The 25,733-nt window shown below is 34.5% G+C and overlaps 2 protein-coding genes across 2 annotated transcripts; both read right to left on the bottom strand.

Annotated features, from left to right (window-relative positions):
- Window positions 1–10,252: 10,252 nt before the first annotated feature.
- On the bottom strand, window positions 10,253–11,774 carry LOC110683203 (protein FAR-RED IMPAIRED RESPONSE 1-like). Its single transcript, XM_021859550.1, has 3 exons — window positions 11,706–11,774; window positions 11,074–11,547; window positions 10,253–10,996 (listed from the first exon to the last, which is right to left on the bottom strand). Exons 1-3 carry the CDS (start codon window positions 11,772–11,774, stop codon window positions 10,253–10,255), a joined length of 1,287 nt encoding a protein of 428 aa, XP_021715242.1.
- A 95-nt stretch (window positions 11,775–11,869) lies between these two features.
- LOC110683202 (protein FAR1-RELATED SEQUENCE 5-like) lies at window positions 11,870–13,508 on the bottom strand. Its single transcript, XM_021859549.1, has 3 exons — window positions 13,257–13,508; window positions 12,834–12,888; window positions 11,870–12,696 (listed from the first exon to the last, which is right to left on the bottom strand). The coding sequence occupies exons 1-3, from the start codon at window positions 13,506–13,508 to the stop codon at window positions 11,870–11,872; spliced, it is 1,134 nt and encodes a 377-aa protein (XP_021715241.1).
- Window positions 13,509–25,733: the final 12,225 nt, after the last annotated feature.

Here is a 25,733-nt window from a genome sequence, read left to right as displayed (position 1 = left end):
ATGAGTATATATAATAATGTAACACATATTTCCATATTTGTAAGGTGCTAGATATTCGAAGTCGAAGTACTCAGTACTATTTCAGAAATTTTTCTTACCTAAACAATATGCTATTTCGGGTAATGTTTTGAACTAAGAATAAATAGTCACCTGTGCGAGTTCGGATGTTTGAGAAAAAGTTCTCATATTTTCCAAACTATTATAGAGTAAGGGATTTTGATATGTTTTTTCAATTACCAGTTTACGTATGTAGTAATTGAAAGGTTATTAAAGAAAATTCAATTGCGCCGTGGTTAACCAGTGTTTAGGAAATTCAGTTTCTGATAATTGAACGTCATTATTCATCAAAGTTACATTTATTCAATGACTAGAGTTAAACCGAGGATATATAGCTCGAAGACGCAGAAACAAAATTTGTCTTTTTGAATCAAGCTTTCGAGGGGCTCATTATTATAAGATCTTTTGTAAAAATTTGTCAAAGCATTAATTATATTAAAGTTAAATCGACATGACAACTATTTTGAAACATATGCCAATATTTTTCACCTGGAAAAGATATTTACAGTAACATAATTTATAATTAGTAAATTTTTTTGAACAAATAAGAATAAGTTTTTAGCAAGTAAAAATCAGTTTTAGGTGGTTATAACCAAAACACTTGGCAAAGGATATTGGTAAAAATAAATCTTAATAAGGCCCTATTCTTTTCACCTTAAAAAATAAAAAAAACTAATATTCAGTAAAAATAATTCCAGATCACTATAAATCAGTAACTATGAAGAATAAATATAATAGAAAATTCAAAAAAAATATTCTCAGCTCAGTAAACTTAATTGCAATTCTGTAAAAATAATTTAAGTTTAATGAAAATAGTAAAAAGAACTGAGCCTAGTTACAATAATTTTTAATACACAAAATAAATTATAATAAGTTCGCAAAAATAAGTTTAATTATACAAGACCATTGTGACTACATTTTTTTTTTTTTAAAATCAAAACTATAAGTTATATATATATGTAGACAAGAATGTACTTGGCTTTTTATGTTTCATTCCTTAATTATTTTCTTTGGCTCTTATTGATTATTCTCAAATAAGGTGATTTTTCTTCTTTACAATTAATATTGTCTAGTATATTGACTATTCATAATAAGATATACAGCAATTCTATCCAAAATTTATTTTTCAATCCCATCTAGCTATCTCACCAATTATTGATCTCACCCCATTTATTTTCCTTAGTTCGTACTACACAATGGTTCAAATTTCAAAGATTGTTTTTGTTTTTATGCTCTTATTATTATTACTGGCTTTTCATGCAAACTGGCATCCATCAAAATTTTATATCAATATACAGTATACTTACAGTTATTCCACACGGTCCATTAAGATCAAATGAAAATTATTAGATTGATTTATTTCATATTTATATGTACATAATTTATAATAAAGTCATAATAACAATTATAATGCCGACGAATTATATAATTTCATACTCGGAACTTGCGAAAGTAGATTAAGACCTTACTAGCTAGGGAAAAAAAATCTTAGTTAAAGTTGTTGAATCATAGAGTGTTAGAGTAATTGTAAGAATAATCAGAAAAATTTTCCTATTCTTATGTCAAAAGGTGATATGATTGTGATTCCTTTGGCAATGTTTAATGTAATTGGATATTTTTGATGATATAATATGGTTGTGCTTGTGCTAGTAAAAATTTGTATGAGATGTTCACCCAATAAGTAATTACAATTTGTCAAAAAAAAAAAAAAAAAAAGTAATTACATGATTGTGATGTCGTAATGATCGACCTAGACGTTGCGAGCGAGGCCATGTCTAAGACTTAGCTTAGCTTGTTCTATAAAAATTATGCATATTGTAATTGTTCTCTAAAAAAAAAAAAAAAAAAAAAGTATGACTAGCTTAGCTAGGGGCCTAGGGCTAATCGACCTTAAATACCGTATTCAAACTATAAATTTAAGAAATATATAAAACATTTAGTTATATCTATATACAGCGTCGATCACAATGTGAATGTAGAGTATCTATTAGAAAACATATCAATATATAGGATCGGAATATTAATCCATCTTTCCTCTATAATATTAGCAATAAAAATTAATCTCTCCTCTTCATAAAAAGTCTAAATTCAATTTTTGAATCTAGGGCAATAATTTAGTCGAATCAGCTTTAGATGCCTGTGTCCTAATAGCCATTAATCCGGCTCGTACCTTTTGTTTTTAGAGGGGGTAGCAAGAGTAAAGGGGTCTAATAAGCCCCTCTGTGTTTCGTACTTGACAGTGATATGCACAAGTTTTCGACCATTTCATGTCATGACTCATTGTTTTTTGAGTTCTCTTTGGAGGTAAATTTCTAACAAGTGTTTCTTTCAATAATAATGTCACCTTTTTGCCTCCTATTTCTACTTTTGATGAATTTTTGACTCGTGGTAGACGTGGCCTACTCGCGTAGTACCATTGTCGATTTTTAAGTTTGTTTTCGTGTTGTGATTAGTTTGACAGAATATTTAACTTGTGATCTCAAAATCATAGATTTAGTTTAATACGGATTTTGTAAGTTGTGATTCTCTTTTCTTAACCTATTTTCAAGGGTCTGGAGATATAGGGAATCTGAAGTTACATGGGTCGTAAACCACACCATTAAGGATGAACGTTGCTTGTGCCATTGTCGTCCAACTAGAAAATGTATGTGTAAGCAAGTAATTACACGCCGTCTAGTCTATGCTCTTCTCTCCCAAATTTTTCTACACCCTAGTCAATTTCTTCGAAAAGATATCCTTTTGGAGTAGTTGCAATCATTTAGTCTTTTGATTTTTGGATATCTTTTTTTTTTTTTTTTCTTTTTTTTTTCGGTTCTGACCATTGATTTATTTCAAGAAATGATAATAAAAGTTTTTATATTTTTATAATTTAACACTTAACAGCTTATAATTTTCTTATTACGTTAGCAATAAACTTTAACTGATACAGTATAATCTACACTCAGAGTATATTACATAATACTAGAAGCGAATATAGGAGGACACTTGGCAAAATACTGTTAAAAATTTTCCCTCCAAAATTAGTTTCTATAAAAAAAAAAATTCTTTGTTATACAAAAATAAAGTTTGTATCTAAATTATAACTTTTACTTTATACAAACTTCTTTAATTATCAACTTGCATATTATAACTATTACATACAAGTATTTAAATATTTTATCTCATATGTTTTTATCGTTTTAATATATTTCATGCATTTTAATACCTGATGAATCAATTCATTATATTTATATACTTTTAAATAATTATATTATCATTATAATTATTTAATATTCGTGCATTGCACGGGTTTAACCTAGGGTTTAACCTAGTTTTCAACTAAAATGGAAGCATTACATTGGAGGAAGAAATTTTGTGTAATTACAGATATACGACGTATATCTTACCATAAATTATTACTGTTTCTTTTTTTTTTTTTTTTTAAACCAATTATTACTGTTTCTAACATTTAGCTATATGATACTCGTAGCTTTTTCCTTATTCATGCAAATGATACATAACTCTTTCTATGTTCTTTTATCCTTAAAAAAAGTTTTGAGATGTATAGAGATTTTCTTATGCACAATATATAATAACTATATAAGTCTTAAAAGGATCCTAATTAATAATATTTCATAATAAAAATAAATCACAAAATAAGTTAAAGTAAGTTATGTGAGTAGCCCTAAAGCCAAACTGAGAAATTACTACATACAGTACAGAGTATATTTAATTATAAGGTCTACAAATTTCAATTCATGGCTATATTAATGTCTTAAATTTTGATTAGTTCCAAAGAGGTTAATTTTCATGTGAAATGATCAAAACATTATTAGTAAATAAAGTTCACTAAATATCTAACACATTTTTTATCTAACGTATCAATCAAAACATGATTATTTTCGCTCATATCAAATCGTACATAACACTTACTTTGTACCCTAATTAATCCAACTCGATTCACTAAACTCTCTTAATATCAAACATGTTAGTTGTTTAAAGTTTTCGGACAATATTTAGAGTCCCATCATCATACTTCACATAACCGTACCTAAAATCGACAACGTAGTGGTCGCTTGGAAGACTACTGACGCCGCAAATGTGTGGCTGTTGGTGTTGGTTGGCCCATGCAGTACGGTCGTAAGACTCGGGTCAAAATCAAAATAAAAGGTACGGGTGACGGATATTACGTTGATGTGACTTAAGATTGTTAATCATAATTATTAAGTAATTAATACTATAGTATGGGTCATTTATGAATTAATGATCCAACAACATCCAACATTGTTTTATTTCGCTTTAGAATTTAGATTCAGGACCTAAGCCAGCTGGTTTGCATCCGCCTTGAGAATGACCTCTTACACAGTACTACTTCCTCCCCGTTCCTCTTTATCGTTTTATATTAATCTCAACAGTTTTCACCGCTGCACTGCATAATATACGTTCATGTTTTATATCTCTAATGAATAAAAGGAATGTATTTGTAATAGTATACTTTCTTTGTTTTTTAATACTTGCAACACACATTTTTTCACGGTACATAAGAAAAGCACAAATTTTTAAAAAAAAACCGGTGTTCATTAATTTAATGAATGGCAGAATTTTTGGACAAGCATTAACTGCCAATTTAGTGGGTTTGGCACGTGCTTCCTAATGATTGCCAAAATAAAGAAAGAAATAGAACTTTTCTCTCTTCATTCATTCACTATAGCTTTCTCTCTCTTCGTTTTTCTCTCTCTAAAAAGCAAGTAACTGGCGATTTCGAGCGTTTTCTCTGTCCTCCATTGTTGATTTTCGAGCTTTTTCTTTCTTGTTTTTCACCGGTGAAGTTGTTATTTGCTTAATTCAGGTTCGTTTACTTATTTTTTTGAGATTTTTGTTAGTTTAAATTGTTTTGATTCTTCGATTTTTAGGTTTTTTGATTTTGATTTTGTTTTCGATTTTCGTAGTGTTGATTCTGCAATGGTGAAGAAGAAGATTACAAAGAAGGCTGTAGATGCTGAAGAAGGTGTGTTTACTTAAATTTTTCATCATTTTTTCAAATTTTTCAATTGAAATTTCGCTTATATATGTCGAATTACTAGTGCATGTTATTTTTTTATAGTTTTCAGTTGATTTTTTATGCATATTATGATAATTGAATTTGAATTATGAAGTTATTATGTTTAATTTTGCTTTATTTTATTGTTCATTGTATATAATTGATTCAAAATTTTGCTTATTATTCTTCAAATTTTGTATGTTAGGTTTTAGTCAGAGAATGCTAATTAAACTGATTATTTGTTTAGGTTTTATGTTTTAGTTAGATTATGTGTATAATAGGCATATTCGCATTGTGTTTGTGCATCTGTGTTTGATTAACATGCATATATGCATTGCTCATTGTGTTTGAGTAATAGACATGTGTGTCATTTATATGTTTTGACAATGTTCACTTTGTGATGTTAAAAGGGTGACTTTATGTTGTTAAAAGAGTCACTATATGTTGTTAAATGATTAACTTTTTCAGTTAAAAGGGTCACTTTTTGCAAAAAAAGGGTCACTTTTTGCATATAAAAGGGTCACTTTTTGCATACAAAAGGGTCACTTTATGCATACAAAAGGGTCACTTTAAGCTGTTAAAAGGGTCACTTTATGCTGTTAAAAGGGTCACTTTATACTGTTAAAAGGGTTACTTTGTGATGTTAAAAGGGTCACTTTGTGCTGTTAAAAGGGTTACTTTGTGCTGTTAAAAGGGTCACTTTATGCATTTAAAAGTGTCATTTGTGCACATTATTCTATATTTTTCCATGAGTAATTTCTGAATTTGTATTTATATTACTTTAATAATTAAATACAGGTGGTTCAATAGGTGGTTATCGTTATAAAAAGCCTACAAAAGGAAAAGGAAAGCCTAAAGAGCCTGCTAAGCCTAAACCAGTACCAAAAAAGACCCAGATAGCTCCTGAGAAGAGCAAAGTAGTATCTAAAAAGGCTGGGAAAATTCCTGAGAGTGACAAACCAGAGTCTGAAAAGGCCAAAATAGTTCCTAAGAAGGCCAAAATTGTACCTAAGAAAGCTAATACAGTGGAAGATTCTGATTATGAAATGCTTTCTGAATCTGATTCTGAATCTGTTATGTAAGTATACATATTTTTTTATTACATTTTTAATTATATTTTGTTTTTATTTTATATTGTTTTAGTTACATTTTCTTTTTTTTTTTTTCTATTTAGGGAGCAAAGAAGAATCATTGCAAGATGTAGACCCTATTCATTGGAAATATTGCTGCAGAACTTTAGTCCTGAGCAAAAACAGGCTGTTGAAGAAATTGGTTTTGGAGGTTTATTACATCTTAAATTGAAAACTCTTAATCGTCAAATGCTACCTTGGCTTGTTGAAAACTTCAATGCTGGTAGCTGCATGTTTACCATCGCTACTGGTAAAGAATTTGTTGTTACTAGAAATGATATATGCGATGTGTTTTGCTTGCCTTTGAGTGATATTTGTGTTCCTAAACTTAATAAAAATTTTGAAGATGAAAGTGTAGATAAACGTATCATTTAGGCATGGAGATCTGATTATGGTCTTTCTGGTAAGCAACCTCTTCATTTGTCAAAATTGGAGTCTAGGATGGTTGATTTGGTTGATGGAGGGGAAGAATTTAAGAGGTGTTTTGTTCTTCAAGCTATGTCTAGCTTTTTAGCTCCTACTACTAATAGGACTGTTTCATTGAAGTTGCTTAAAGTTGTTGAAAAAGTTGATGAAATTAAAACTTTTGATTGGTGTTCATATGTTTTAAAAAAGTTAAAGAAGGCTGTTCGGAAGTATAAGGATGATGAAAATGCTCAAAATGTTAGTGGTTGTTTGCTGGCTTTGCAAATTATGTATTTTCATCGTCTAAATTTTCAAGGTGAAAAGGAAAGTAGTACTCTTCCTTTAATTCAACATTGGACGGATGTAAAGATTAAGAAGCGAATTAAGTTAGAGATCAAAGCTGGTGGTTATGGGCAGGGACCATTGGATACTATTACATATCCTGTGTCACAGCTTAATTTTAGGGGAACTGTTTTTAAGCCAGCTCCTACTTTGGGTTATGATAAGGGTCCTTCTACAAGTGGTACCACTGGTCGCATTGTTGCATTTGAGCTTCCAGAAGGTATTATGACCGATGAAGAAATTAAAAAAATTTCAACTGATGTAAGTGTTTTGTTTTCTTATATGTTTAGTTTAATGGAATTAGATTTTCTACTTATTTTATTATTTTTATTTGTAACATTTTTTTTTCATTGTTCATATGTTTGTAGGTTGTTCATGAAACGTTTCTTTTGTTTAAAAGAAATATGGATGTTTTATTATTTGTTTAGTCAACTGGTTTTCAAACCTTGAATGATCTGATAACTTCTCGCAGAAGTGTTTCATTATCTTCTGATGATTTTGTTTCAGTTTCTCAAACTGAACTGCTACACTCTGATCCTCATTATTTGAAGATTTTAGATGGTTTAATTGATGAGTGTAATAAAATGAAGTCTGTACATGATATGTTTCGCGGTTTTTATGAACCTACAGAAGGTAACAAAGATTTTGTTCCTGAAAAAGAACCTGCACAAGATTTCAATGAAAATATTCCTAAGGATGATGACAATGGTCATGGAAAAATAGTTAATGAAGGCCTTAATGGTTCTGGACCTTCTGCTATCATTCCTGGTCCTACTCAAAATATTCCTGTCGGGCATATTGATCAAAATGAACCTCCTCGACTCAGAGCAAATAAATCTCTATGCTCTCTGGACTGTGGACATGTAGGTGTGCAGGTGCCTTTTGTAACTCTTTTTGTAAAGAGCAATGCTCGGATTTTCAAGAATTTGCCTCAGTTACATTTGGAAATTCTCGATTATTGTTTGCTGAAGGATGTTTCAATGGATAAGAAGTTAAGTGTCCTTTTTTATTATAATTATTTTTTTATCTGTTTTTTTTCTAATATTTTTTTTTTAATGTTGATCTTATTTTTTATTGTTTCAGTGAGAGCCTTGTTACTTTTGGAATGAACTTTTTAATTCCAAGAGAAGACATGGTGTCCCTTGTTGCTCCACTCAGGATTCAATGGTGCGTTATTGATTGCTTCTGTCTGTATTTGAATGAGAAAGCATGTTTTCAGGCTACTGGTCCTCGAAAATTCTTCTTCGGTGTTAGGCAGAGTGTAAGTTATTTCATTCCTTTTTTTATATCTTAACACATTTACTTTATATATATATTATTGAGATCTTATACTTTAATAGTTTTCATTCTTGCATGTTTGTGACAATATTGGCAAAGGTAACATATCTAGTGCTGTTAAGGATTTGCACGACATATGGGAAGGTTGGGTTAGCTATGAGAATCCAGAATGTAATATAATGGATGCTGATCTGGTATTTTTATTCTAAACTTAATGTAATAAATTTAAAAGAGTTCTCTTTATGATATGCTCTGTTTAAATCTCTTTAATTTTGCTGTTTCAGATCTATTTTCCTGTTCTTATTGAGAATCACTACATTTTGTATGTTATTGATCATACAAAAGAGTTGGTATATTATCTTGACAACATTATCTGGACTGATTCTGCTCTTGTTTATACAAAAGAATTGTGTTCAAAGATGGTATGTTTATGTTTTTTTTTTTTTGTTATGTTACTGTTGATTCATTGTTTCCATTTTAACTTTTTTGATTTGAATGTATTCTAAACTTTTATATTTTATGTCAGTGTGTTCAAATGGGTGCTTTTCTTGGCAAAAGAAATCATCCAAAGAGTTCTCAGCTACCTTCTTATGGTTTTGAAGTTGTTGAGTTGGAATGGAGAAAAGAAAAAGTTGACAATTTGGACTGTGGGGTCTTTGTCATGTATCACATGCTCCATTTTGTTGGTGAATCGTTCAAATTCAATGATCTCAAAACAGTAATTATCTATATAGTTTCTGTAGTTTTTTTCCTTTATATTGCTTTTATTAATTACATATTGATAATTTTTATTTTTTTTGCTGATTTGAGATTAATGGAAGGAAATTTTTACGAGGAGAGATCTGTACCACACTGGTACTGTATGATTTGAATGAATCTAGGAACGATGTGTTGTTAGAATTACACAAGTTCAATGAGAAGAAGAAAGATCCTGCTTATGTCAATGGAATTGAAGAAAGATTAAAGGCTGCAATTGCTGCAAAGAAGAAGAGAGAAACAGAAGAAAGAAAAATGGCAGCAGAAGCAGAAGCAAAGGCAGAGGGAGAAGAGGAAAAGAACAAAGGAAAAAGGGCAAAAAAGCAGGCAAAAAAGTTTACTCCTTCTAAATAGTGAAATAATTGATAGTTGTTAGCTGATTAGTTCAGGGGGTTTTTTTAACAATGAAAAAACTTAATGTATGTGCATACATTAAGTTTAATGATGTAATTAAACTTAGTTTAAAGTCTTTAGTTGTTTTTGGAATACTGATGTATGTGAATACATAAAGTAATTAAAAGGTTTATTTTTATGTTTTTTATGGGGTAACTTTTATGCAGAAAAGGGTAACTTTTATTTATAGAAAGGGTAACTTTTATTTATAGAAAGGGTAACTTTTAAGCAAGAAAAAGGTAGATTTTATTGTTAGAAATGGTAATTTTAGCAATGAAAAGGGTCACTTTTATGTAGAAAAAGGGTCACTTCTATTCATGAAAAGGGACACTTTTTTCTGTAAAATAAAAGGGTCAGGGGTTTTATGCATGAAAAGGATAACTTTTAGTGATAAAAAGGGTAACTTTTATTAACAGAAAGGGTAACTATTAGAAAAGAAAAGGTTGATTTAGTGGATAGAAAGGATAAAAAGGGTTACTTTTGTGGGTAGAAATAATAAGTTTATACATGATAAGGTATACTTTTGTGGGTAGATAGTGTAACTTTTATGCATGGAAAGGGTAACTTTTATTGATATAAGGGTTAACTTTTATTAACATAAAGGGTAACTATTGCCAAAGAAAAGGTTGATTTAGTGGATAGAAAGGATAACTTTTATGCATGAAAAGGGTTACTTTTATGCATGAAAAGGGTTACTTTTATACGTTAAAAGGGTAACATAGGTTGATGTGTTCCAATAATTAAACATGTGCTAATAAAAGTGTCAATCACATTTTCATTAAACTAGTCATAGAGTAAAAAAACAAAAGAAAAATAGTTTAACAATACAAGGTATATTAATTTCGAAAAAAAAAATGTTCTAAAAAAGATCTTAAAAGAGTCGTAAGTTAGGTGTCTTTGATCCAAATTCTGAATTTGGAGGTGGCAGTGCTGGTTTTCTTTTTCTCTTGCTTTTTTCAAGTCCTCCTTTTGCTCTCTTGCTTCTTCCTTTTGCTACAACCCTTTTAGAATCAAGAATTATTGGTACACATGTGCTTGTACTCGATGCTGAAGAAGCGTCAGTATTGCTTTGAGTGTTGTCTGCCACATCAGGAATGTTAGAAGCAGCTTCTGCACTTTCTTTCTGAGCAGCACTAGCAAGTAAGTCTTCCACCATTTTAAGACTGTTTCTGAAGCTTTCTTCCATAAATGCTCTTGTCTCTTCATTTTCTTGACTTTTTAAGATTAGATTGTAGTATTTCCTCATCATTGTTTGCCTCCATGGAATATATTGCTGTTTAGGATCCTGATTCTTCAACCTATCCCATGCCTCTGTTTTTGCAAACTTAGTCCATCTTTTTGAAACATACTTGTCTGGTATTCTTGTTATTGAATGCAAATGTAGAATTCTGATGCAATGATAACATAACCATCCAGATGCTTCAAAGTTTTTGCAAGTACACCATACAGTTTGGCTCTCTTGTATATAGTTTACTTGATGTGCATACCATGGCTTGTCTTCTAGTGTTACTTGATAAAGTAGGCATTCTTCATTACTGCCTAACATCTGAACAGTTGTTGCCATAGAGTATCCAAACTCCTCTTCAAAATTTCTAAAGAGTGATAAAGTGAAAACCTGTACATCAAAATCATGTAGCTTCATTTAAATTGCCATATATTAGGTGTTTATGTACTTGTCAGTTAACTTTTTACCTGTGCAGCATGCTTTAGCATTCCAGATAGAGGCAATGAAGTGAATGCTATTGACTTGCTACAGGTAAACTCATCATATTTCTCTGTGCTTCTCCAACGATTAGTTGTCTTCTTAAATATGGTATAAAATTCTGTCAAAGTAGTTGCTTTACTTGCTCTGAATCCTATGGCATGATTAGTGCTTTCACTCCTTTGTGACGATAAGATCCCTGCTGAAAAGAAATCTCTACAAAGGGCAGGACACCATTTGTCTTTCAACTCATACACTCTTTTGTACCAAGAGTGTTCTGTCAACTCATATTTTTGCAACATTGCTTGCCACTTTGCTTCGAATTCTTGTTCTGTCACACACATCTTTAAGCACTGGTTGAATGCAAATTTGAATTCTTTGTCTTTTTTAAGAGCTCCAAATCTGGTTATGGCATTTTGCTCCAAATGCCATATACAAAGTCTATGTCTTGTATTAGGAATCACCTGCATTGAAAATAAAGGGGTCACTTTATGCTGTTAAAAGGGTTACTTTATGCACTAAAAAGGGTAACTTTATGCAGCTAAAAGGGTAACTTTATGTGAAAAAGGAAAACTTTATTGTCATAGCTCAAATCTGTAAGATGTCAATATAAATCTTTTACCTCCAGTATAGCATTTGCCATTGCTTGGTCCTGGTCAGTGAATATTGAAGTTGGTTTTCTATCCTCCATAGCTTTGAAGAAGGTTTGTAGTAACCACACAAATGAATCTGTCGTTTCATCCCCAATAAAAGCACAAGCAAACATACAATTATGCCAGTGGTTATTTATGCCAACAAATGGAGCACATATAAGATTATATCTGTTGGTCTGTATGTTGTATCAAAGACAAGAACATCTCCATATATCCTATAGTCTTCTAGCATCATTGAATCTCTCCAAAAGATATTGCAAATTCTTCCTTCTTTGTCAAACTTCACTCTAAAAAAGAAGTTTGGATCCTCTGATTGTTCCTGACTTAAAATGTTCACTAAAGTTTGAGCATCTCCAGCCTCAATTTGTTCCATTCTTAACCTTGAGCAGAAATTCAGGTGATCTACAACACTATGGCCTATATTCTGTTCTCCTCCAGCCTCTGTAGCCATGTAATTGTAAGTGTCCATTGTAGTTAGACCTGAAGATTTCATTGTTTTGATTGTTACAACTTTTTCCTCTGTCATTTTTCTTTCAGAACGATGCAAATAATGCCACTTTGGCTTTGTTAGCTCGTGGTTATGCTGAATAACATGAGCCACCACCTCAAACTGTCCTTCTTTATTCACTTTTGCTCTTATGCATGCCTTGCAATTTGATCTTGTAATGGATACTTGTCTTGGCTTTCTTGTTTTTACATTTACATCCTCTTCATCAACCATTTCAACTAACTTTGTTTTCTTCTGACCTGAATGTCTCTTTCCCTCAGCAGAACACACATAGTTTTTCTCAGTTACTATTTTTGTGTGTTGTTTGAATCTAGTTGTATGTTTTCTTATTGAAAACCCCAGTATAGCAGCATGTTTTTCATACAATTCCAAAATTTCTTCAAAAGTTTCTCTTACCACACCAACAAATGATCCTCTAAGATCTAAACCATAAGCATCAATTGGATTTGTATCTGTTATTTAATACAAACAAATCAGATAATAACCACAGACAGCATAAAAAAAAGGGTAACATTCGTTTGAAAATAGGGTAACTTTTATGCATGAAAAAGGTAACATTTAGGCATTGAAAGGGTTACTTTTTGCATACAATCTGAATTTTCAGCATACAATCTGAGTGTAACATTTGAGCATAAATAGGGTAACTTTTATGCATGAAAAAGGTAACATTTAGGCATTCAAAGGGTTACTTTTTGCATACAATCTGAATTTTCAGCATACAATCTGAGTGTAACATTTGAGCATAAATAGGGTCACTTTTAAGCATGAAAAGGGTAACATTTAGGCATTCAAAGGGTTACTTTTTGCATGCAATCTAAAAAGTTCTGCATTCAATCTGAGGGTAACATTTAGGCATAAGTATGGTCACGTTTATGCATGAAAAGGGTAACAATTATGTATTCAAAGGGTTACTTTTTGCATACAATCTCAAAAATTCATAGAAATTACCTTCAGTTGCATCTGATTTGGTTGTTTGTTCTGAATTTGAATCAATTGATTTATCAGGAACCACTTGATTTTCTGCATTATGAATTGCGTCTTCTGCATTCTCAATTGCTTCATCTGCATTATCGATTGCTTCATCTGCATTGTCTGGATTGTTGAATATTGGTACGAATTCATCTCCAAAACAATTAGTTTCTTCTTCTTCTATAATCGATCGATTTAAATCGATTTCAAATTCAGTCTCAATTTGCCTCTGTTTTTGTAGCAATTCGTGAATGAGATTGCTGCAATTTGTTGTATCGAAAGTCGAATTCTCCATTGATGATCGAATTCTGCAATTTGTAAGTTTTCTCACTTTATTTGTCTTTAATTGATGATCGAATTCTTCTATTTGTGCGTTTTCTCACCTTTTTTCTCCTCGATTGATGATCGATTTCTGCAATTTTTGCGTTTTCTAACCTTTTTTCTCCTCGATTGATGTTCGTTTTCTGCAATTTTTGCGATTTCTCACTTTCTCTCTCCTCAATGGATGATTGATAGCTGCGTTTTCTCACTTTCTCTCTCCTCCATTGTTGTTCTGCGTTTTTTTTTATTTTTAGGTATTTGAAATTCTGCGATTTTTTTTTTAAAAAAAAAAGCACGTGCGAAAACCCGATGTACAGTAAAAATACTGTACACCGGGTACATGCAAATGGGTTTGTAAGAAAAGTGGGGTTTACATGATTTAATACACTTTAAATTGAGGTGAGAGATTGTTAGGAATATAATTTAGTGGGTCATGAGCTTTAAATAAGGAAAATAGAACAACTTACCCCCAAAATAACTTTCCAATTATACTGTATTGCAACTATGGAGTATTAAAAATCAGAGGAATTATTATTATGGAATATATAAAAAGTTATTACGAAGTAAGCAAAATGGAAAAATTGGATTGATAGAGTATAAATTATAATCCTAGGCCTTAACCATCAGCTTAAACTTTTGGTTTAGATGGTCCACTAACATGGTATTAGAGCGAGCGTGACACAGAGGTCATGGGATCAAAATCTCATCAAGCAACATATTTTTGAGGGGGCGTAAGAGTATAAAACATATTTTTGAATGTTGCATCCACACTTCAAATCGAACGAGCTTTCATGTGAGGGGCGTAAGAGTATAAAACATATTTTTGAGAACTCAAACATCAATTTAAACTTTTGGTTGACATGTTCCACTAACAACACGTGTGAGGGGGAGTATTGAAGTATTATAAACTTCCCAAACAACACATGTAAGTGTCCCACATAGTGAAAAGAAGTGAGAGTTAAACACGTACTTTACAAGGCTAAGGGGCAACTCCTCCTATTGTCATATGTTTTTGGGATGAAGTCTCTCTTGATCTCGTGAAGTGGACTATCTCTTAGTGATGAGTGCGATCAAGGCCCGTATTTAACACGATTAAAATGAAAATTGAGGAAAACATTAAAAATGGAGGTAATGTAACTCCTTGCCTAAGAAAAGCTTTAATTAGCTAGGAATTACTCAATGATTGCTTAATCCCATTCACTTTAGTTTTCCAGGAGTTGTATTAAGAGAGTAATCGAGTAGGTGATTTAATTTAAAATGTTGGTATAAAATATTTCTTCTGTTTTTTTTTTTTTTTTTTTTAATTGCACCATTTACTTTGGGCATAAGAATTAAGAAAGTGAGTAAAAAGTGGGGGACACCAATAACGTCCATGTGACTACAAACAAATGAGAGAAAAAAAGTGAGGTAATGATTGTTATTATCAAATGTATATAAGGGCATAATGAGTATTTATAGAGTGAACACATGATAAAAGTTTATGAAAGTATAATATAAAGGAAAATGAATAAATGATACAATTAATATACATCTTTCCAAATAGGATAATGGTGCAATTAGAAAAAACGGAGGAAGTAAAAAAAGAGACATGTCTTTTTAGATAGAATGTTTTTGAGAAAAATCAAAAAAAAAAAAAAAAGGATTATTACTACCCTCGTTTGCTTTTCCCATAATCCTATCATTATGAAGAAAACTGTCTTTTATTTTTTTTATTTTTATTTTTATTTTTTTTGTATCTTATTAAAAATCAAAGTCAATTAGATGAATGGACAAGATTAATCCCTAAAAATATAGGGCTAAAATTAAAACTAATTACAATAGGTACAATTTTGTTGTAGCCATTGAATAGCCTTCCTTATTTTAATACTCTCGTTTTCAAAAGTTACTCACATTTGCGATCAGTTAATGCTTGTTTTAGAACTTTTGAACACTTCAGATCGATCAAATAATTTCTTAATTACATTCACTTTTTTTTTTTTTTTTTTTGGTGTGCAAATTACATTCACTTAGGCCTCTTATATCCCATTGTTTTTAAGGATTATACCTTTTGAGCAATGAATAATGGTGTTGTAAGACTTGTAACTATTAGATACGAGTGGACACGTGGCTCATAGTTAACACGCCGACAGTCATTTTCAGTATAAAGGTTCACAATCCACTAGTCCGTATTTACTAAACTTAATTAGCTCCATCCACTTATTTTGCTCTTTTTTTGTTTTGACTTTATAAGCCATTATTATTTCTAGCTCACAATTGACAAATTTTGCGCATTCACATTAAGACCTCCTTGTAGCAAATTAACAATATTCCGACTAGCTATACTTGACAAAACTTTCCCAAATTCGACTATTCAATTTTGATCAAATAACTTAAAATCTTTAAGGTGACTCTTATATCGAGAAATTATAATAAAATTGGTTCATTATGGCTTGAATAAGATTTAATTAGATCCTAAACTTGAATGTATGTTCTATCATTTGAATGTAACTTGAATTAAACTCAATTGTTACACCTCATTATACAAAATAATTTTTTTCTAATAAAAAAATTTAAAGTTAAAGAGCGATTATACTATGGATTATGGAAGAACCAAGATTTTCAAGAAATATGGGGACATAGATAGATTTGGTACTAATTGGTACTCTAAATCAAGATGAAAATGATTAGTTTTTTGTAAAGTAATTAGAAAGCATAAATTAGAATAAGTGGCAGAGAAGTTCGTCGACATATATCTTTAAGTTCTATTTAAGAAAATTAGGCCCACAAAATAAGTTTAATCATATATTTAGATGTTAATTATTGGACTAAACCTTTTCTCAAAAAAAAAAAAAAAAAAAAAAAAAAATAAATAAATAAATAAATAGATAAATAATTATTGGGCTAAACACCTTATTAGGTGACCCTTCTAACAAGTTATCTGTCAAATTCATTGCCTTCGGTTAAAGTATGAATATTTGGAGGTAGGATTATTACAAGCAATATCCATATTTCATAATAGACCCCCCACATTTATTACCAAATCGACAACGTAACACAATTCGGTTCGCAATATTCATGACGAATAGCCGCAATTCTATAGGCCGGGAGAAAAAAAAAAATCTCAATTCTTCCGACTAAGGCCTTGTTCACTTTAGTAAAAATAATTTCAGTTCAACAAAAATAAGTTCAGTTCAGTAAAAATAATTTCAGTTCATTAAAAATAATTTCACTTCAGTAAAAATTAGTAACTTTAAAGAAGATTTATAACAGAAAATCAGTATAAATAATTTCAGTTCAACAAAAATAATTTCAGTTTAGTAAAATTAATTTCAGTTCAGTAAAAATAATTTAAATTCAGCAAAAATAATTTCAGTTCAGTAAAAATAATTTCAATTCAGGAAAATTAAGGTGAAGTGAACAGAGCCTAAGAATTCATTCGATCTTTCAATATAAGCAAACTGATGAACGGGTATGAGCTACATCCGTCACAATTATCCACTTTATAGGTTTAAAAAGGTTCCACCTTAAAATCATATGATAATGAGGGGAGTAACTTCTTAGCCTTATAAATTAAAATGGATACAATTTTCTCGTTTTATCAATGTGGAATACACATCCCAATACTCACTCTAACTTTTACACTCGTTTAATGTGGGACAATACTTCCACTCACATGTGAAAAACTGGGTTAGTTCAAGGGCTCAACACAAATAATATTTAGGTGGATCGATCTAGGATCATTTAATGGCTGGAGGGAGGAAGCTATATATTGATTACAATATATTAAAAACAAATGTTTTTATGTAAAATGTTGTTAAATAATCCGTATGTATTATATTAAGGATCTTGCTAACGAACGCCCTCGAGATATTAGATAAAATTGTACTCCGATTCATAATAATTTGGAATTGCATGTCAAAGTCACGCGTCGATCGGTGTAATTAATTAATGTCTATTTCAATTAAATATTTCTACTTTTAGTTATCTTATTCATCGCCCTTTAAGCATTCATTAGATTTTGCCTTATATTATAGTTTTATAATATTAACGTTTTTAATACTTTTTACTTATACTTAATTACTTTTATTTAGGGTCATTCTAATGCATTAGCAAGTCTGCAAGTGTACCAATTTTGAATGTATTAATTATTTTGGAATGATGGTGATATTTTTTTTTTTAATTATTATATTTAGATCAGTTTATGCATGTGCAACTCACTGTATCTCACATAAGAGTTAATTCACTATTACTTTTATTTCAATTTTAAAAGATGGATTTATTCGGACATAAAAGTAGATCTCATTGAGGTCTTTCATTAAATTTTTTCAATCACTGAAATTGTTAATATAACATACAATACCTGAGCCATAATGGTGGATATATAGAAGATTAATCTACTCTGATCTTGTTAGGAAATAGACTAGGATCGATGAATTAGGTTATGTGTTTGATATGAGCGGAACATAGACATCAATATATAAAACGTAAATTTGTGAAATAGAGTAGAAAATAAATGAGATGAACACAGAGATATACGTGGTTCGGTCAACATGACCTACGTTCACATGATAAGGGATAGTGTTTTATTATTAGCTTTCATGGAGGATAAACAAGAGATATAACAAAGGAGATACAACACTCCATCTCACAAAATCTCTCCGGTGGAGTTACATATCGGCTTGAATTGGCTAGGCTAATCAATTTAAGCACTTCATAAAATTCCACCCAATGGCTCCTTATATAGCATAAGAAAACCCTAAAGAAACCCTAGACTATTCTCCAAGGAATATCATTAGTAGCCTTCATAAGCATACCCGAAAAAAGGAAGCAAAACGCCTTCATTCGACTAGGCACGAACGTGCTATGTAGGGCACGTTTGTGTCCCTTCCCCAACTTCGAAAGTCCTTTGTAAAATTAAACGGTCATAAATTTCTCCTTTTTTTTTATCGAAATTGGACATATAACCTATCGTTGGAAAGCTATTACCTCCAACTTGAATCACCTCAAAATCACTTCTGGATTAAGAGATATATACGTTTGAATTTGACCCATCAGTTATCCATCAGCCAGCCCGAGATCTCCAGCCGATTCTGAATCCTCTTCCATTTGCTCAATGGGGTCTGGATATCTTAGGGCCATTTCCCGATGCTCCATACCAAAAAAGGTGGCTGATAGTCAGCATTGACTATTTCAGAAAATGGATCGAGGCCGAGGCAGCCTCGAACATCACAGAGCAAACTGTCCGGAAATTTGTCTGGCAGAATATAATCACTCGCTTCGGAATCTGAAGGTCTTTGTCTTAGATCAGATGGGAGGCAATTTGACAATCTGCCGCTGAGGCAGTACGCTGACCAATTTGGCATCAAGTTGAACTGCTCTGCGGTTTGCCATCCGCAAAGTAACGGTCAAGCCGAGGCAGCAAACAAGCAGATTCTCAACGCACTCAAGAAGAGGGATGAGGATCAAAATTCCAAGTAGATAGAGGAACTCCCGGGAAACCTCTGGTCAGTCCAGACAACCGAAAAGGAGGCTACGGAACATTCGCTATTTGAGCTGGTATATGGATCCGAAGTTGTTCTTCCAGTGGAAATCGGCACAGAAATTCTGCGGGCCCACCACTTCTCCACCGAAGAAAATGAACAACTCATGAAAGAATCCCTCGATTTTCTAGATGAGGTCAGAGATTCGGCCCGAAACAGAATGGCTGCATACAAACAAAGAATCAGCAAGTTCTACAACCGAAGGGTCAATACAAGACCACTCAAGATTGGGAACTTGGTTCTTCAAAATGCTGCAGCAGTGCAAAAAAGCCACATTCATGGGAAGCTCTCATCCACTTAGGAGGGACCCTATGAAATTTATGATGAACTTCAACCTGGAACCTACCGACTTCGTTAGTTGGATGGAACTGAGTTGAAGAACCACTGGAACACTGATGTGCTGAAAAAATATCATGTGTAAGCCCTTCGGGGAAGAACAATCTATGTAAGTACATCTTTTGAAATAAATGAAAGGCCACCGAGCCACCATTCTTATCAATTTTGCAAGTTTCTATTTTCAGTCTTTTATGTTTTTTAAAAAGGTTTTCCTTCGGCACTATCCGAAGTATAGCCTAACATCGCTATTATCTGGATATACCAAGAAAGATGTACGGTCTAATGAGGCTTCCTCCGGAATCCAATGAACAACAACGATTACTTAGGATCAGGCACTGTACTTCGGATTGCCGCCAAACCTGCCCAGCAGGGAACAATGATTCCACAACCGAAGTATAGCAATATAAAGGCACGGTACTTCGGACAAGTCAGTTCCTTGGGGCAAAGAGGTCATGGACAAATCTGAAACATAGCCAATCACTGGCATTGTGCTTCAAAGGAGTTATATTCGTGGTATTGCCAAACACTGGCACTGTGCCTCAGATAGTCATTCCCTCGAAAAATTTCAAGGATCGAGAGAATACTGCTCTCGAAGTCTAGGACCTCTGAGCAGCGAACTCATAGATTCTTCAAAAACAAAAAAAAAAAAAAAATAAATAAATAAAAAAGAAGAGAAAAGAAAAAGACAAAAGACAAAAACTTCAAAAACTTTGCTAAGTAGTATAGGGCAAAATGAAGCAGAACTTTGTCTGTGTGAGTAAAACCAAGCAAACATCTTAGAAATCAGAAGATTAAAACTTCAGATTTATGGGGGGCAAGAAGCACTTAACAACCCCACTCTTCCAACAAGTTGGGGACTAGACAAGTCCAAGCCAAAGCTCAACACTTAGACGAATTTTGCAAAAAATTTACAAAAAAGCAAGCAAAGAACTAAGTAAAAAGGCAGGACAGCTGGAAAGGAAAGCAGTGCATTCAAAGAAAGCAAATTAGGCTCGAGATACCGAACTACATCAAATCAAGTTCAGGAAAATCAAGAAACCAAATACTAATCGGCAGCCGTCTACAAGACGGATAAAAGCAGCTGTCGAACTAAGTACAACTACTCAAAAACTAAATAAAGAGTTTGTACATTAAGGCAAGCTAAAGCAAAAGGGTTCAAAAGGCAAAAACAGATGCGACATATTCTAAGATTAAGAGCAAGTTGACCCGCAAGATTCTGTAGACGACTGCCCGAGTTCCTATGCTTCAGCATTCGCAGGATTAGGCTAAGGAGCAACGACATCTTGGCCACCTGAAGCTTCAGCACCAGCAGAGGATGAGGCAGGCTAGGCAAGAGCTTTCTCAGACTCTTTCTTCTGAGCTGCTTCCTTCTATTTCTTCTTAGCTTCTTATCGTTCTCGAGCCTCACCTTCAGCCTGGCGAGTCAAGAAATCAATCTCAGCTTGATTGGCAGTGGCCAGGAGAACATCCTTTTCATCTGAAGCCCAAACCTCCACTTGATCCCAGTCAATGTTAGGATCATCGTGGAATGCCAGACACCGAGCCACATTGAATCCATTCTCATAATTCTCGTCATATTCGGCTTGGGTGTAGATCCGGACTGCCAGTAGCTTCTGAGCTTTCTCGAGCTCGGTTTGAGTCTGGGCAGCCTCCTCCTTCTAGGCCTTCAGCAAATCCTGAGCTTCCTTAAGCTCGTCTTGAGACTTGGAGGAATCCACATGTTTGGCGTTCAGCTTGTTCTAAAGCCGCTGAATCTCATTTTGCAGCTCAGTCTGCCTTCTTAGCGACTTCTCTCCGGCTGCGTTTGATCTTTGTTTGAACTCCTCAGCCATCATCCGTTGAGTTTCCTCTTGCCGCTACTACATCTCCTTGATCTGAGATTCGAGGCCAAAGATGTCTTCAGCCCCATACTTCTTCAACAACTTGGACCCCTCATCCAAAACAGGGAATATATACTTCTTCAAGTTTTGGACCATGGTCTCCGAGGCTTCCCTCGCTGTAGCAGCTTGTTCCTCGGCAGCTTTAGCCTTGAGTTCAGCAAGACCAGCTCGAGCTTCGACGTCCTCTAGTTTGAACCTTAGCTCCTCGTTCATCTTCACAGCCAGAGTGTGGTTTTGAAAAGCCTGCAGAGGTTAAAAATCGGTCAGCCGAAGCATAACAGTTAAAAAAAAAAAAAAAAAAAGGAGCTTAAGTAAAATGTGTAAGCGCCAAGCGCCTTACCTGCATTAACGACTTCTGGGTTTTAACGAAAGGATCTGGAACCCTCACAGATGGCTCGGGTATCCCAGCTGTAGCTCGGAGGGACCAGTTCCTTGCCCTCTCCACTTCACACCTGCTCGATAGGTTGCCGAAGAAGGCCACGGCCGAGTCACGGTGCGACCAGAGAATCTCCCTCGTGCTATCAGGGACATGGAGAAGAGGGGCTGAAGTGAAGCCCATGTCAGCAGATTAGAAGGTCTTGAAAGACTGGTTCAGCGAAGTTGAAGGCACTTCCTCGGTTTCTCTCTTGACCTCAGCATCCTTCTTCAAGCCCTCATCACCAAAATCCTCTGGTTCCTCACCCAGAACCTTCACATCGTCCTCAGGTTGATGCATCAAAAGAGCATCAATTTCCCTCTGAATATCGTTAGTGAAAGGTCCTTCCTGAGGCGGGGACGAGGAGCGCAACGGATGAGTCTTCTCTCTAGATTCAGTCTCCTGAATACTGACCAATGGTTCAGGAGAAGGAGTTTTTTGCTGAACCTCTTCTTCGGCGGGAGTCTCTGGAGGAGGAGGATTTTTCTCCTTGGTCTCTTCTATCTTCTCCTCATCTAGCCGAGGCTTCTTCACCGGAACATGAGCAGCTTGAAATTGCCCCGGCTTGATAATAACTCTCCTCTTCCTCGTCCCAAACATTTCTTCACTTGAGGATGACTCTGGGACAGTTTCAACAGGCTTTCTCTCATCCCTTTCTTCTTCATCAGACTACAGAAGAAGGAACAAGGGAGGCAAGGAGCTATATAAGTACAAAACAAAAAACAACAATAAAAACAACAAACAAGTTGAGTTTGAAAGTTTACCGAAGTTTTGAGCAGAAGATCATCTTCGTCTTCACTTCCTTCAACTCCTGGAGCAGCAATTTCTGCTCGCTCGGCAACAGGAGCAGAAGTCCCAGCAGCAGCGGAACTTTCAGCAGCAGTAGAGGCACGAGCTGCAGCAGCTTGTTCCTCGGCAGTTAGAACAAAGAATGGGTCACTCTTCTTCCACCAAGGTTTCTGTTGCTAATACTCAGCTGCACTGACTATCTAAAACCTCTTCTCGTGCAAGCTAAGAAGTCGATCCTTCGAATCAGTGATTTTCAGAGTATTGGTGATTGGATTCCTCTCTTGAGTGATCCCGAGCACCTTGTAATCGATGCCCGAGTTCTCTTTGCACAACACTGAAAAGACAAAACAAAACAATAGTTAGCTATGGCGAAGAAAACAAACATCAAAGAACAAAAGAAATAAAAGATAGTCCTCGGCCCCAGCCGAGCTCCTACCGCCTTGGTATCTTCGGCTGAGGCCGACGACAACAAGCATCTTCTCTTGGAAGATGTAATGGCAACAAGGCAACCAAGTAGTAGGGACAGTCTTCATTCGGCCAGCAGCCCCGCGCACGGTGGACCGGCCGAATTGTTCCATTTGCTTCAGGTCCGCCTCGTCTGAGAACTCATCAGGACCGATGCTAGCCATTTTGGGATCAAGCTGCCTCAAATACCTCGGCGCACCGAAGTAGTTTGGGTGTTCTTCGTCCTGGGGCTCCCTTACATAGATCCACTTACTCCTCCAGTACTTGTCCGAGGTGTCATTCGGCTAAACCGAAAAGTAGCTGTTTTCATCCTCAATCTGCCACCAACCAGGACCATGGTGCTTGTTGGCTTGGACATTCGAGACTAAATTATGCGTACAACGAAAGCAATGGACGCTCGGCGTAAGCCCGAAAAATAAACACACCGAAAGATACGACACCAACCTTCGGATGCTCACAGGGGTTAGCTGGCACAACAAGATGTACCCATTTAGCACCGAAGTTATAAAAGAATGAAGTGGGAACCGAAGCCCGTACTACAATTGACGGGTGTTAACCCCGATGTAACCTGGCGGAGGGCGGTGAATCCTTTCATCCGAAGAGGGCATACGGCACCAATACCCATCTTCCTCCATAACTCCTTAGCAAATCTTAATTTAAAGTAGAACTCGACGTCGTTCCCAATCCACCAGCCATAAGGGGGAGACGACATAATGCCTGCGTTCGCCACCTGGTCTAGCCATTCCCTTTCCTCAGGAGGCAGAGGCCTAGATACCGAAGCCACGCTTCGGCTGGAGGTGCTAGCCGATCCTGAAGCTTGAGGTAGCAAAGTCGTCAAAGGAACGACACTAATTGCAGAGCCGCTAGAAGCAGCGGCAGCACCAGTCCTAGCCCTAGGGTTTTGGTCGCCGAGGGGAGGCATCATCGCCAAGGGATGGTTCTGCTATAAAGTCAATTGCGGAACCTCGATCTTCCTCTTCTTTAATTCTTAGCTCAGCCTCCACCTTTTGCTTTCCATGGTTGCTAGCCATTTTTCACAGTGGTGGTGCGATAAAACGAAAAAAAGGGGGGATACTCAAAAAATCAAGAAGACCGAAGAAAATTATGAGAAAATTACCTTGATCAGACGTGGAATTTGTCGATCTATAAGTTCGGAGCAACAAATTTCAGTTGTGAGCTTCAGATTGCTGAATACGAGTGAAAAAAGGAAAAGGGTTTAGCAGCGGTGATTAGCAAGAAGAAATTCGAAATTAGCAAAATGAAATGATGAGGAGAGAATGTGGGACGAGCTGCTTAAATACCTTCCAGAAATGGGAAACTTGGGAGTCCACGCCACTAACACCCCCACTAACTCCACTTTAATGCTCCACCTCTTCGTCTTCTTCTCTGATTAACCGCCCACTAAACCATCCAAATTCCCAATTAACTCCAAACTGCCGTTATTGCCTCAATAACCACAATAATTTAAATGTCAATTAATCATTTGCTTCCCTCCATTTTGCAAGTCAAAACCCAACTCGTCAAATTTCCGATTCGGGTCTAGGGGGCAAGTTGTTTGGGTCTGATTTACTTCAATTGGGCTGGTCCACAAATGATTCAATTACAAAGCCCAAAAGAAGGTTTTACTCTCCTAATACATGCTAAGTCAGTCAAAGGCCCGGTCAACATGGCAAGCTCATTTGACCTTAAGGCCCAATTATCCATTTGAGTAAGGTATAAAAGCCTTGACTTCTCTCTCTCTCAATTCATTCACTTCAAGCCTCAAGCATTAACTCTCTTGCATAGCTTTCTCTCTCTAAACACTGTACTGACTTCGGCATCGGAGGGGCCTTTTTCGGCACAACCCCCGAGGCTAGTTTGTGTGTGTTTGCTGTGCAGGAAACCCTCGTCCTAGTCATCACTTGGGCCGAGTCCAGTTTTTCAGCCCACAAGTAAGGTCCAGACGAAGGATCTATTGTTTTCACCCGAAACAGCAGGATAATCAAAAGTTAGGATTATTTAAAGAAAATCGATCAAAGTTAGGATTATTAAAACCAATTTTTCCTAAGTAAAAAGGGATGAAAAAGGTACTGTAACATTAGTAAAAGGAGAGAATAAGTATGTAAAAATTATTTCAATATAGAGATTGGACGTCCTTAGTTGATAGATATTGAAACCTCGTGTGAACTATTTATGAGTAGGTTAACCTATACTTTGTACAAAGTAATTCATATTAGTTCTAAGCATTTACTATTTATTTAAAAAAGTGGCTACAAGAGGCAAGCTTGTAAGTTGGCTAGCATAAATTAAATTAAGTAAAAACAGCGATAAATAAGAGGAGATAAGGAGTATGATCAACTTATCATAATATCTGAGTACTCCGTACTATCTAATTTGATCAAACTTTCTTCCGAAGCGAGCCTATGTATGGCCCAATAACGACTTAATTAACAACCACTGTTGATTGACTTGTGATGGTTGGCAAAACCTTGGCAGCAAACATCCCAAGTTAGAATTTTCATTACTCATCAAGACTTTAAAGTGTAGGCGATCATAAGCATCTTTTATAAGAAGTTAATTTAATTATTATCTCAATATTTCTAAAATTTTGCCCTCATAAAAGTATACGCCTCCAAAAGTTGTCTTTTTAGATCATTGTTTTAAATACTGTGCATGTTCTATCATTTTCATACCTATATTTGTTACATGTTCCATGATGCATATTTCCTCAAATTTTCTAAAAGATACGGAGTACAATGTTTTTAAGTTTTAGAATTACTTGTGACTCTAATTTGGGGACCAATTTCAGAAGGATT

Source organism: Chenopodium quinoa, unplaced genomic scaffold (genome assembly GCF_001683475.1).
Source record: "Chenopodium quinoa cultivar QQ74 unplaced genomic scaffold, ASM168347v1, whole genome shotgun sequence".
NCBI lineage: Eukaryota > Viridiplantae > Streptophyta > Magnoliopsida > Caryophyllales > Amaranthaceae > Chenopodium > Chenopodium quinoa.
This window is presented reverse-complemented; position numbering and strand designations above follow the sequence as displayed.

Excerpts from the sequence above, each read along its gene's own strand:
- LOC110683203 (XM_021859550.1), bottom strand. The coding sequence starts at position 11,774 with ATGGAGGATAGAAAACCAACTTCAATATTCACTGACCAGGACCAAGCA. Across the intron at positions 11,548-11,705 it reads TGGCAAATGCTATACTGGAG|GTGATTCCTAATACAAGACA; the intron begins GTAAAAGATTTA and ends TTTTCAATGCAG. Across the intron at positions 10,997-11,073 it reads TGCTAAAGCATGCTGCACAG|GTTTTCACTTTATCACTCTT; the intron begins GTAAAAAGTTAA and ends TTTGATGTACAG.
- LOC110683202 (XM_021859549.1), bottom strand. The coding sequence starts at position 13,508 with ATGGAGAATTCGACTTTCGATACAACAAATTGCAGCAATCTCATTCAC. Across the intron at positions 12,889-13,256 it reads TTCATAATGCAGAAAATCAA|TTACCCTATTTATGCTCAAA; the intron begins GTGGTTCCTGAT and ends CATGCATAAAAG. Across the intron at positions 12,697-12,833 it reads GTATGCTGAAAATTCAGATT|ATACAAATCCAATTGATGCT; the intron begins GTATGCAAAAAG and ends ATTAAATAACAG.